This window comes from Diabrotica undecimpunctata, chromosome 5, assembly GCF_040954645.1.
Source record: "Diabrotica undecimpunctata isolate CICGRU chromosome 5, icDiaUnde3, whole genome shotgun sequence".
NCBI classification, from domain to species: Eukaryota; Metazoa; Arthropoda; class Insecta; order Coleoptera; family Chrysomelidae; genus Diabrotica; species Diabrotica undecimpunctata.
This window is the reverse complement of record NC_092807.1, coordinates 13,695,455-13,708,869: the sequence shown is the minus strand read 5'-3', so window position 1 is coordinate 13,708,869 and position 13,415 is coordinate 13,695,455. Positions and strand designations below refer to the sequence as shown.

Genomic DNA, 13,415 nt, shown 5'->3' with positions numbered 1-13,415 from the left:
ACTCATGAAACACAATCCAAAGGATGGTCCGATTCTTCCAACAGGTGTCAAACAAAAGCTCCATCAAATAAAGGGAAAAGAATAACAATTTTACATGCAGGATCAGAAAATAGTTGGGTCCCAAATGCCTTATGGCTTTCTGCAAAGAACATTAAAGACTCCTGCGTGGACTACCATTAGGATACAACGGCAGAGCTTTTTGAGCAATGGTTTAAGAATTGTCTTATACTTAACCTTCCTCAAATTAGTGTGATAGTAATGGACAATGCAAGTTACTACAGTCGTCAATTACATAAGTCTCCAAGTGCAAATAACACGAAAATTGAAATTAAAAACTACCTGTTAGAAAACGATTAATATTTTGAGGAAAGTTATTTAAAAAATTAACTGTTAGAAGTGTTAAAATAATTTTCTATTAAAAAAGTATATGTTTGTGACGCATTGGCCGAGGACATGGGACGTACAGTGTTACGGCTTCCGCCCTACTATTGTTTATTTAATCCCATAGAGCATATGTGGCACCAACTAAAGTCAAATGTTAGGTCACAAAATGTTTCTCCGACTTTAAGTGGTAGTGTAGTCGAATTAAGGAAATGTGTTGATGATATCTCCCCAAAAAGTTGGAAAAATTCAGTACGCCATGTAATGAACGTAGAAAATTCATATGTTACTTTGAATCACATAATTAAATCAACTGTTATTAATCTTGAAGAGGATAGCGACAGCGAAACAGAATTAGGTATTTAGGAATTCATAAATATATTTTGGTTATTTTGGGTATTTTTTTTGTAAATGTTAACTTGTATATATTTGTCTATAATTTTTTTTCAATTCATCTATTTTTTGTACATTATGTATTCGTTTGTATGTATATACTGTAAATAGAACTATTATTACTGTACATTTTTAACGACAGTCCTAAGCCTGTAAAAAGTGTGAAGGAAAGTACCTTTCTGAATTTAGATTCATATACTACAATTATTCACGTAGAAGAAAAAAACTACTTTCTTCATGTTAAAAATTGTTCAATTATCAAGTATATTCACTTGAACAACCTAAAAATACCATACGAAATAATTTAATAAATTTTTATAATCGTGTATTACACAGCTACCAATGAAATATATTAAATAACAAACTTTCCGAAGTGCGACCCTGTGTACTTCGGTAGTTTATTGAGAGACTCTTGTATACACAATAGGATCAACTCAGGTAACCATTAAGCACTCAACCATTTTTCGTGAAACAAACTATAACTGCTTATACTTGGAGAGAAAATGAGTATTGCAAAGATGCGAATGAAATTTAGTCTTGTGTATTCCATTATTTAAATTCACTAGATTTGGTCTCTTCCAAGTACACCACTATAAGGCTCATGTGTGATGATTGTGGTGGGCAGAACAAGAATTCCATTTTAATTAATATGATCGCATAGTGGTTTTATAAGTTAGACTGCAATAACATCAAGGTAGTTCAGCTAGTATTTCCAGTGACAGGGTACAGTTTTTTACCTGCTGATACAGTGTTTGGAAATATAGAAAAATTAATAAAAAAAGCGAGGGATTATAATACCACCCAATGAATACAAAGACCTAATACCACAATTTGACACAATAAAAAAAAATTGTGAGACTTCGAGTATACCTCACAAAAAATAAAAATAAAACATCGGTGTTGATACAAGGCGAAAACACCTACAGAAGTAAAATGTATGTGCCGAAGTCCATTAAGAAACAAACAAAATCTCTAAATTGTTTCAATTCCGAACTCGTGATTATTCCTAAATCAATTTTAGTAAAGTACGAAAAAACAAGACACAATGTGGACACACTACTAAAAATACATTATGGAAATAACTGGAGAAGTATTGAAGAACTTGAAATAATGGTGAACCTCTTTAACACAATTTATAGAACAGGCATCATACCAAAGAAATGGCTCTCCTCTACTTTTGTCACAATCCCGAAGACGAATAACGCCAGAAAGTGTTTAGACCACAGAACTATAGCATTGATGAGCCACACACTAAAAGTATTTTTAAAAATAATTCACATTCATGCAAAGCTGTATGGAATCCTAAAAAGCAAAAACATCGACAGTCGCGACATTAACATCATATCCAGGTTGTACTGGGGACAAACAGCAAAAATCAAAGTTGATAATGAGTTAACCGAATAAATTGAGATTCGTCGAGGTGTGCGTCAGGGTTGTGTGCTTTCTCCTCTATTATTCAATATATATAGCGAAACAATATGTCAGGAAGCGCTCCTAGAACAAAACATTGGAATGAACATTAACGGAGAGTTAATTAACAATATCCGATACGCTGATGACACGCTAATAGTAACAGTTAACCTAGCAAATTTACAGTTTTTGATGGAAAACATAAACACCCATACCAAAAAGTATGGTCTAAAACTGAACATCAAAAAGACTAAATTCACGATTGTAACAAAGAAGCTATACACCAATGTGAATTTAACCATAAATAATCAGCCAGTTGAAAGAGTTACGTCCTACAAATATTTAGGGGTTTGCTTCACTGATACTAATGACCAGACAAGAGAAATCAAGAGGCGAATAGAGATAGTGAGACAATCGTTTGTCAAAATGAAAAAGTTCCTATGCAGCCGGGACATAAATATAAACTTAAGAACGAGAATGTTAAGGTGCTATGTTTTCTCCGTTCTGCTGTACGGCATGGAAGCCTGGACACTGAAAAAGATAAACATCAAAAACATTGAGGCATTCGAGATGTGGTGTTACAGGAAAATGTGGAAAATACCATGGACAGGAAAGAGTAATAAATCAAGATGTTCTGCTGAAGATGGGGAAGGAATGCGAAGTCATAAAAACCATACAAACGAAAAAACTGGAATATCTGGGCCACATAATGAGAGGAGAAAAGTACTCTCTGCTTAAACTCATAATCCAAGAAAAAATCTCGGGAAAGAGAAATGTGGGACGTAGGAGAATTTCCTGGTTGCGAAATTTAAGGGAGTGGTATGGGTGCAGTTCAATACAGTTGTTCAGAGCTGCAGCCAACAAAGTAAAGATTGCTGTGATGGTAGCCAACCTCCGATATCAGACGGTACTGCAAGAAGAAGAAGTTTTATCTTTATATTATTGACAATGGAAATGGAGCAAATGATAATGAGGAGTATACTGAATTCTATGAACGCTTAGAAGTTGACCCATTTAGAATTTAATTACTACTGTACTTTTTAACAAAGTTAAGGTTTTCTAATTGTTTAACAATATTTTTTATACTAATACGTCTTACTGTTTTATTAAAATAAAAAGTATTTAAAAAAATCTCTATACATTTTTTGTACCAAGCTAATTACGGATTAAAGGCATGATCTTCCGAGAACTATACCGTCATTGGAAACGATAAAATGTACCACTATTAAGCTAATTACATTTCTTTTATTGAAATTGACAAAAAAAAAGTTGGTAAATTCCATCTCCAAAAAGAGATCTTGTTATCTCCTAACGAGTTTGTTTCAAAACTTGCTTTCTCCAAAAATTTGCTTCAAAACTCGCTTACTCCAAACAAAAATGCCAATTATTTATATTTCTTTCATTATGTAGTATCAATTTCTACGGGTAAATTCTATAATATGAAACTTAAATCCGTGTGATAACTGTAATGGCTTGTTGTTTTAAAGTTTTTAGCGATTTGTGACAAACGAAAATTTTGGAGAAAGCGAGTTTTGATTATATACCCCTCTATTGTAATATTATTACAGATTGTAAATAAATTGAAAGTTAAAAAAAAAGAAAAAAACTAAGGGAAGGTGAATGGCAAAAGCGGAACAGAAAGAAGACCTATATCCTGGTAGCACAATTTTTGAAAATAATGAAACATGACTACCGCTGAGATAAACACTGATAGACACTATAAGAAGAGAAATTCAATGAATTTAGGGTGGCATAGATAAAATAAAAAGAGGCGAATGTTTGTTATTTAACAGAAAAATTCGAATGAATCTGAAAAACAAATTCAGTTGCAGGAAGGAGAATGCTGAGATTGATGAGCGGAAAAACAAAAAAAGGATACAATTCAGAATAAATATATAAGGAGAAGTATAAGTACGACATGAATTGATCCTCAAATCCTCAAAATTATTCTTGAAAAGTCAGAACATCTCGTCAAAAAAAAAACATAATGAAATAAGCAAGACATAAAATGAAGAGAAGAGAAACTGGCATTTGCGTATTAAAGAATTTACTTAAAATTATCAGCTTGTTCTCCAAGGGAAAGTAAAAACAGTTTTTTTTTCAGAACAATAAGATTTCTTCTTGTTAACCTTCATTTGTGCTTATGTTTGCAAATCATCACTCTAACTATTTTACGTAGTTTGCCTAATTGTAGTATTTTTAAGGTCGTTTTTGTTTTGGCATAAAACAACCTGACCTTAAACCAAAGGCATTTTATTTTAAAAATTAAGCATATTCTCTTAAAGTAAAAAATAGTCATCAACTGCTTTTACAATTTTATTCACTTAAAAATATCTTACAATTAAAATTATTCACAGCCGTCCTCACTCCAAACACTTTTAACCCCAGTAACCTCTGTGGCCCCATCCACCATAACCTCCCCATCCGCCATAACCACCCCAACCTCTACCTCCCCATCCACCACCATAACCGCCCCATCCGCCGCCATAACCGCCCCATCCTCTACCACCCCATCCTCCCCAACCTCTTCCGCCCCAACCTCTGCCGCCCCATCCGTATCCGCCCCAATGTGCAGACGCAGAGGGTTCCAGATCTGAGTCGGTTGCTTCTACACCTTGAACGGTATCAGCTGGAAAGCCACCGGATTGGTATAACGAGGGGTTGCCTCCTTCTGAAGCTTCTTTTGCCTCTTGGGGGACTGCGGGGATGGCCATTGCCGCAGCGATCGCCAGGCACAATAGAATGAGCTCCTGCAAAAAAAGAAAGTGTACATTAAAGATAGCGTCAACGTAAAGAAACGAGAATCCCAATTGGGATGTTTAAAGACTTAAAAAAATTGTTAAATGTAATACGTATCCTTTAAAAAAAATTGTATTTCCCAGATATATGGTCAGGTTTGGACATGAAATGTTATTAAAAAATACTTTTTTATCAAATAAAAATATTTATTCTAAAATTGAGATAAAATTATCCTAACAATTAGAGAACAAACAATTGACACCGGAAGAGAAAGAACAGAAATAATACAAATAAAAAATGGAGTAAGACAAGGAGATGCGCTCTCAATGGTACTATTTATTCTATCACTAGACAAGATATTAAAAAAGCTGTCAAACGCAAGAACTATAAACAAGAATGCAGTACAAATAATAGGATATGCGGACGATATAAACATAGTAGCAACAGATAAAAGGGCATTAAAGAAAAGTTTTGAAGACTGAAAATAAATGAAAATAAATCAAAATACATGAACGTAAGCAGGAAAAAAAGACACAAATTATAGGAGTGACAATAGACCCACACAGCTTCAAAGAGGTTGAAACGTTCAAATATTTGGGAGTATTAGTAAACAGAAGAAATTACAGCGGGAAATAAAGCGTTCTACAAAAATAAAAAAAATGTTTAAGAGATAAGAAGATAAGCCAAAAATGAAAATCTACAAAACAACCATAACACTAATAGTATGTGCTTCAGAGACATTTACATTAACAGTGAAAACGAAGAGGATGCAAGACAATGGATGTCTTGCATCCTTCTTCTCATCAGATAATGAGAAGAGAGAGGAGCCATCCGTAAAGAGTTGATAACACCAGGTAAAAAGGACCATTTTAACATAATATTATGCCTAAGAATTATTGAGCAGGCCTGGCTAGGTATTACAACAAGACCTTAACCTCTGCATGGAAGAAGCTGTGGCCTGAGGCTGTATACGAAAGGACTGGAACCCGAAGTGTGAGTGGTAGATGAGATTGTTTCTCTTGGAAAATCCATGGGTCTGGAGGTGGATGAAAGAGTTGTGAACGAACTTGTCGAGGCAGAGTCTCAGAAGCTGACAACTGAAGAGTTAGACGAACTACATACATTCGCAGCAGCATACGGTGGTTCAACGAAAAATTAGTTCTGAAGAGGAGTCAGAATTAGAAGACGTTGACTCTACAAGAGATATAAAGGAGATCCTGAGAATGTGGGAAAAAGTTGCATAGTTTGTGGATAAAAATCACCCCGAAAAGTTAAAACTGGTCGTGCATCGATGTTGTTCATCGAAACTTGCCTAACATATTTCCGCAATATTCTGAAAGGAAGGACAAACTTCCTTGGATAGTTTTTTTAAACGACCTGCTGATGAAAATAAGCAAAGTGTGACGAAAAAAGCGAAGACCACTGACGAAAATTAAGCGCTTCCGTAATCACTTTACTTTTTTTTATGTTTTTACAGAAAATGTATGTATTTTTGACGTGACAACGTCTTAAATTAGGTTGTGGCTCGGAGTCACTCATGAAAAAGTGTAACGCCCGCTCACGTCTGTTACGATGAGTCACCGAACGAGAGAGAGGCCCGCCGGACCGGCGAATGCCTTGCGTCTCTCTCCCACTCAAACATGATCGGTCCGCTGGTGCGATACTATTTCTCCTATCATCGTCCTATCCTCAACAAAATCACTCAAATAGAAATTAGTTAAGTTTAAGTTTACATGTACAATGTTTTAGTAAACAAAATATATTTCTATAGTTAAAATTTGTGCAATTCTTATTTTCATTCAATTCCTTGTTCCTATTATGCAATTTAATAATATTCATATCAATAAATATTCTACCGAGAAAAAGACGTTGTCACGTAAAATCTTCGCCCGTAAAACCGACTTTACAGGCAACCGATTTTTTGTTACTTATAAATAAATGTTTCTTCTTTTAAATACATTTTTCTTATTTAAAAACACTTAAACAAAAACAACTAACGTGTTTTTTGGGATTAATGACATTTCAGTTAATTTCAGTGGGAAAAATTGCTTTGAGATACAAGATACAATTTAACATATGGGCAAAATTAAAGAACGAATTACACTCGTATGTCGAGTTACCACTGTAAATGCATAATTCCGGCAGAGCCGGTCCGGTCTCAAGCCTGGTTGAGAAAGGAAGAGCGTTTGATTGTCGGGTTAGCTCTTGGGCACCTTCAAAACAAAAATAAAACCTAACAATGCCAATAAAAAGCATCGGATACCGGACGGAAATAAACGGATAATGAATACAGGATGTTGAAATGTGCAGATTATAAATAAAAAACACTTACAGAAACAATGAATAAGATCCAAGGAAACGAAATAATAGAAAAATTACAGCGGAGATAAACACTTTCAAAGTTTAATAAGGAAAGCCCAAAATAGGAAAGACTTTGCAGAGGTCATCGCCAACCTTCGCTAAGAAGACGGCACCTAAAGAAGAAAGAAGATAAACTCCAAAGAGCCAAGAGCAAAAAGGGGAGTGCCTGTAGTTATAAGAAAAAAATATAATAAATATGTCAAGGATTTGACAGGTATAAACGAACGAAAACAGGAGACATGAGACATATAGACATGAAAATAACAGGAATAGGAATAGGAAAGTAATCCGAAGATAAGTAATTCCTTATCAAATTTACAATGGCAACAAAATATTTCCCTATTTCGTCCGCCATCTTTGAAAACAAGTGCTGCCACCTATAGTCGTTTGAGAACGATAATATGCCTTCACCAATGACAGTAAAATACAAGAAAATAATCAGTTCGAGAAATTCTACAAGAAATACTAGAAAACGTAAACGGTCGGAAAGAAATTATATTGTTGGGAGACCTTAATGCAAGCACTGAAAAAAAAGGTTGTAAGAAAAAATAGTAGGCCTATATGGAGAAAATGTCTTCAATGTAAAGTCAATGTCAATAAAAATATGTAATGGTTTCTTTAGACATATACATTATACATAAATATACATATACAACACCAACTCTCCAATTCAACTAATGACACAACCGAATAAAATAAAATAAAACACAATTAAATACCAGAAGAATGGAGAACGAGCGAACTAATTCTACTATTCACAAAAGGAGATAAAAAACAGCTAGAAAACTACAGAGGTATAAACTTGTTAAATACTACGCTAAAACTTTACAAGTAACATTTTACAAGTGCTAATAAATCAGAGGATAAGTTTAGCAGATGAACAACAAACAGGGTTTTCGTGGTGGAAGATCATGTACTACTACTACTAAGGATTTCCACAGTTTTCACTGTCTTCCTTCACTCAACCGTTTTCTCCAATTTTCCCTGTCATTTCAGTCTCCATCTCGCAGGGTTCTTTTCTCCATAGCCTCGTCGATTTCATCTCTGAATGACCTTCGGGGTCTTCCTCTCTTTCTTCTTCCAATCGGGCTCCATTCTGTGATTTTATTTATCCAGCGTCCTCTGTCCGCTCTTCTGACGTGGCCGTACCAGGATAGTCTCTTCTCCTCTATATAGTCGATTATGTCTGATTGCACTCCCATTCTCCGCTTAATCTCTGCGTTTTCAATTCTGTCTCTTTTTGTAAGTCTACAGCTTCTCCTCAGGAACTCCATTTCTACTGCTCTTATTCTACCTCTATTTCTCTTGTTTATTGTCCAGTTTTCGGACCCATATGTCAGGATACTTCTTGTCAGGGTATTATATATTCATGATGATGTACAGATGCAATATTCGTTATAAAGCAAATTACTGAGAAATCGCTAGAGTATAATAGATCAAAATTTCTGTGTTTGATTGACCTAAAGAAATTGTTTGGCAGAGTAAGATTCAAAGATGTAATCCATCTTCTGTAATATAGAGAAGTTCCCCTAAATATTATAAAAACTATCGAAAACATCACCAAAACAACAAAATGAAAGTCAGAATAGATGGAGTTACAGAACCTATAAAAATAGGCAGCAGAATAAGACAAGAGGATTCATTGAGCCCCTGAAGACATTAGAAGAAAATGTAACGTACACTGTATAAATGAATAAACACAAAATTGAAAAAAAGAATGGAATAACCACATTAGCAGAATGGAGGAGACGGCAGAAGAAGTAACAGACGACCGTGCAAAAATGAAGTGACAACCTTCCATAGAGGTGTTAATCCGCCAATAAACAAGCAGAATTGCTTATAAAGAGGAAGAAGAAGAAGAAAACCAACTCTCAGTCAAAAATCAATAAAGGACAATGTAATTGTTAGACAAGAGTCAATGTTCAATATTGAAGACACCATAGTATTAAGGGGAGCCACCTGTGGATCTGTCCACCACTTGGTGAGATCAAGACTATACACAAGAACGAACGACCACTACAGTCTAATAAAAATATAATATTAATGAGGATGAGCACGTAAAATCAACAATGTACCTATAGATAAACTAAACAACGAGTATCTTTTTTTTATAAATTGAGACGCATCAAAAATTGAAGATTTACAAGGAGTAACAAATGAAGAAAAATATTAAAACATAAAAACCCAAATGTACCTAGCACTAGAAGAAGCAATTGGAAGAGATAATAATCGGATGAATTATAAAAACAAAAAACCAATATAGTGGAAATCAAATATAAAAAACTAAATAAAAGAAAAGAAGAAAGCTTACCAGAGATAGCTGACCACAAGGAGGTCAATAAGATAGAAAAGAATAATGCAAACTTATGAAAGAAAAAAAAAATATTGGAAAAAACCATTTTTGACAAAGAAAATGGAAAAATATATCCACGAAACGATAAAGATAGAACCAGTACAAATGGACGAATGGGTAACATATTTTTCAGAGTTATTACAAGAAAAAAGATATCTATACTCCCACAGCTTACGAAATAAGGAACAAGCATAGAGATATCTTAAAACGAAAAAGGAAATGCGCTAAAAAGTATAAAAAATACGCCCCTTTGAACTTAATACAAGAATTAAAACAAACATTTAAAAAATGTTTATTTGATATAAAAATGCTAAAGAAATGAAAAATGCGCTACTTAAGCTCCATGCACAAAAAGGGAAACAAAAAAGACCCTATAATTATAGAGAATATCAGCCCCACTTTCTGTAGTTGTATGGGAAATTCATTATAAAAATCTGTCAGTAAAAATAAATATACTTGGAGGAGTTCGACAAGAATGCATACTTTTCTCAGTATTAGTCTACAGCGAAATCATATTTCGAGAAGATCTATTGGAAGTTGTTGAAGGTACTGTGGTCAACGAAAACGAAATTAACATCAATAACTTTAGATATACCTTATTAAAATAGAAAATTATATAAAAAAAAACAATTAAAATGATTCAGATGTAAAAATGTAAAAAAGTAAAAAAGTTTATAAAGAAGGTTAAGGGATAAACGTAATACAAAATATCTTGAAGAAATCCAAAAGAATAAATTAAGTTAAAGATTCACAAATAAGCAAAAACTGAATTAAAAGGACCTATAAAATATATAAACGCAATGAAAAATTACGTGCATTAGTAAAACGAAATAAAAAAACATGGAAATTTGGAAAATTTAATTAGGAAATTATCCCATTTACCTATGTGTAGGAGTACATACACATAGGTAAAAAAATGCAGATATGTATGGTGTAAGTATAAAAAAATATATTAATTAAAAATAAAACTCTTATTTTTAATAATCTCGTAAGGGTATTTCGTAATTACTCATGATTACCTTAAAATTCATATTTATACTCGAATTTGGATTTAAAAAAGTTAGAAAAAAAAACCTTGTTCAAATATTGACAAAAATTACACAAAAGTTAATATTTACCTTAATCATTTTTGCAAACAATTCACTGAACACTTCAAATACAAAAGTCTTAAGATATTTGATGTCCGTTCCCGAGCTGAGGTCTATTTTTATACTCTTCAGCGTACCGGTAGTCAATGTCCTTTGGTAAGGTTGTTCCCATACCAATGAGCTTACGTTGATTCAGATACTCCGGTTTTTTACAGCATCGTCATTACTGTCAAAATGAAAACACAAATATTTACGTTAGATCGTAAATCTCATAGAAATGATTCATTTTTCTTTTATTATAGTCAGAGATATGACGAAGATCATAGACAACATTAGACGAAAACGTTCAAATCCTATCATAGTCCACTGAAATAAGTTTTCTCAGAACATATCAGTAGCTAGGTATTTGACGAGTTTTTACAATAATACAGACTTGCAATAAGCAAATCTACTCGTTATCTGCAGACATTTCTACGTGGTTTTTTAATTATTAACAATGTATTGCGAGAAATTCGATTGTTTCGAATTTTCGCTTACCATTAAACAGGTAGGTATATTTTAAACTTAAATTATCAAATAATGATTCAGTGTCAAAACAATTTTTGCCCCTTTCCCTATTTTATTAGAGTGATGGTAATAATACTTCCCAGTGCCCATGCGCGAAAAATGTAGATTCAAAAAAAGAAACATGTCAAACTAATTTTACTTTATTTAGATCTCATAAAATACACAATATGTATGCATAAACAAGTGAATACATCTCATTGACCGTGAAATTTCTTAAAACAGGGTGTTATGCATAATAGAAGATTGCAGTAGGTGCAGATATACCGAGTTCTTTTCTCATTTGGCTTAGTACTGCACATCCTGTATCGCCTGTAATTTTTCTCCTTGTTTGGCATATGTCTCATGACGCATTTGTTGTGAAGCTATCTTTATTTTTACGACTGCCAAAATCTGTATCTCGTGGAGAGAAACAGTTGCTCAAGATGTTAACTGGTTTATTATCCATCCACTCTTGGATTGTACTGTTTTATCATCATCAGCCGTTTTGAGTCCACTGCTGGATATAGACCTCCCGTAAATAGTTCCAATGCATTCTATCTTGAGCACCCTGAATCCAGTTGTGCTAAATGCACTCGATGTCATCTGACCACCTTGTTGGAGGACGTCCTCGATTATGATAAGCATCGTGTCTAGGTCTCCATTCCAGAATTTTCTTCGTCCACCTTCCATATTTTAATCTGTCAACATGCCCCGCCCAGTTCCATTTCAATGTTGTAATCCTTTGAACTTCGTCAGTAATAACAGTTTTCTCCTAATTATTGTATTTGATACTCTGTCTCTGAGGGATATATTCAACATTGACCTCTCAATAGCTCTCTGTGGCACTTGTATTTTATTGATTACTTTTCTGGTAAGGGTCAATGTTTCTGCTCCATACGTTATAACTGGGAGTACAGATTGATCAAAGACCTTTCTTTTCAAGCACATGGGAATATCTGATCTAAAGACTTCTCTCAGTTTTCCGTAAGCTGCCCATGCCAGTCCTATTCTCCTGTTTAGCTCCGTTGTTTGATTATCTCGTCCTAATTTAATCTCGTGGCCCAGATATTTATAGCTATACACCTGTTCAATTTGCGTGCCATTAGTTGAGAGAGATGTTTTTCGCCAGTACTAGGTTAGTCATATATTGTGTTTTGGAGAAATTAATTTTAAGTCCAACTTGTGTACACAAGCTCTGAAGGTCTTGAAGAAGCTGGCAGGCATGATCTATCCGGTCTGCAATAAGGACTATGTCGTCTGCAAATGTCAAGTTGTTGAATGGATAGAAGGGCATTTAATAATGTTACCACCAGCTATTTAATAGGAGCTATGAGTAGACGAGGAACACCTACAGTAATATGCAGATGGATAAGGGCATCTCTGGAGAATGGGACAGTAATATCCGCTCTGGGTAAAGCAACCATCAAAGCAAAAGTAGGTGGAGGCTGTCCACAAGGAGGAGTTCTGTCTTCTCTACTTTGGGCAACCTTGGTAGATGATCTCCTCAGAAATCTGTCCACAGAAGCCTTTTATTGTCTAGGATATGCTGACGATATAGCAATCGTTGTCAGGGGCAGGTTTGCTGATGGTAGGTGGTGTCTGAGAGAATGCAAGCAGCCCTAAATATAGTTGACGACTGGTGTAAACAAGAGAGACTAACACTCAATGCTCAGAAAACACAAATCGTCAACTTCACCAAAAAAAAAAAACAGCACTACAAGGCCTAAAACCACCGGTGCTGGGAAGAACAGAGATTTCATTTGCCAAAGAAACAAAATACCTTGGGGTATATTTTGATCATAGGCTTACATGGAAAACTCACATTCTGAAAACCACACAGAAAGCTACTATGTCCCTGGGCAGATGTAGAAGAATATGCGGTAAGAATTGGGGACTTAACCCCAAAATGACTCTATGGTTATACACAAGGGTTATTAGACCCATGATAACCTATGGCTCGGTGACGTGGTGGACAAAGACGCAGGAAGTGGGAGCAATAAGGCTGCTAGATAATACACAAAGACTAGCATGCCTGTGTATTACGGGGGCCATAAAAACAACTCTTACTGCATCGTTGAAACTCCTGCTGAATCTACCACCACTTCATATATTTATACAGTGCCAAGCCAGATCAGTAATGCACA

At 34.6% G+C, this 13,415-nt stretch overlaps 1 protein-coding gene across 1 annotated transcript; it reads right to left on the bottom strand.

The window, feature by feature from the left end:
- Positions 1 to 4,490: 4,490 nt before the first annotated feature.
- LOC140440521 (uncharacterized) lies at positions 4,491 to 10,915 on the bottom strand. Its single transcript, XM_072530902.1, has 2 exons — positions 10,756 to 10,915; positions 4,491 to 4,934 (listed from the first exon to the last, which is right to left on the bottom strand). The coding sequence occupies exons 1-2, from the start codon at positions 10,762 to 10,764 to the stop codon at positions 4,563 to 4,565; spliced, it is 381 nt and encodes a 126-aa protein (XP_072387003.1). The 5' UTR covers positions 10,765 to 10,915; the 3' UTR covers positions 4,491 to 4,562.
- Positions 10,916 to 13,415: the final 2,500 nt, after the last annotated feature.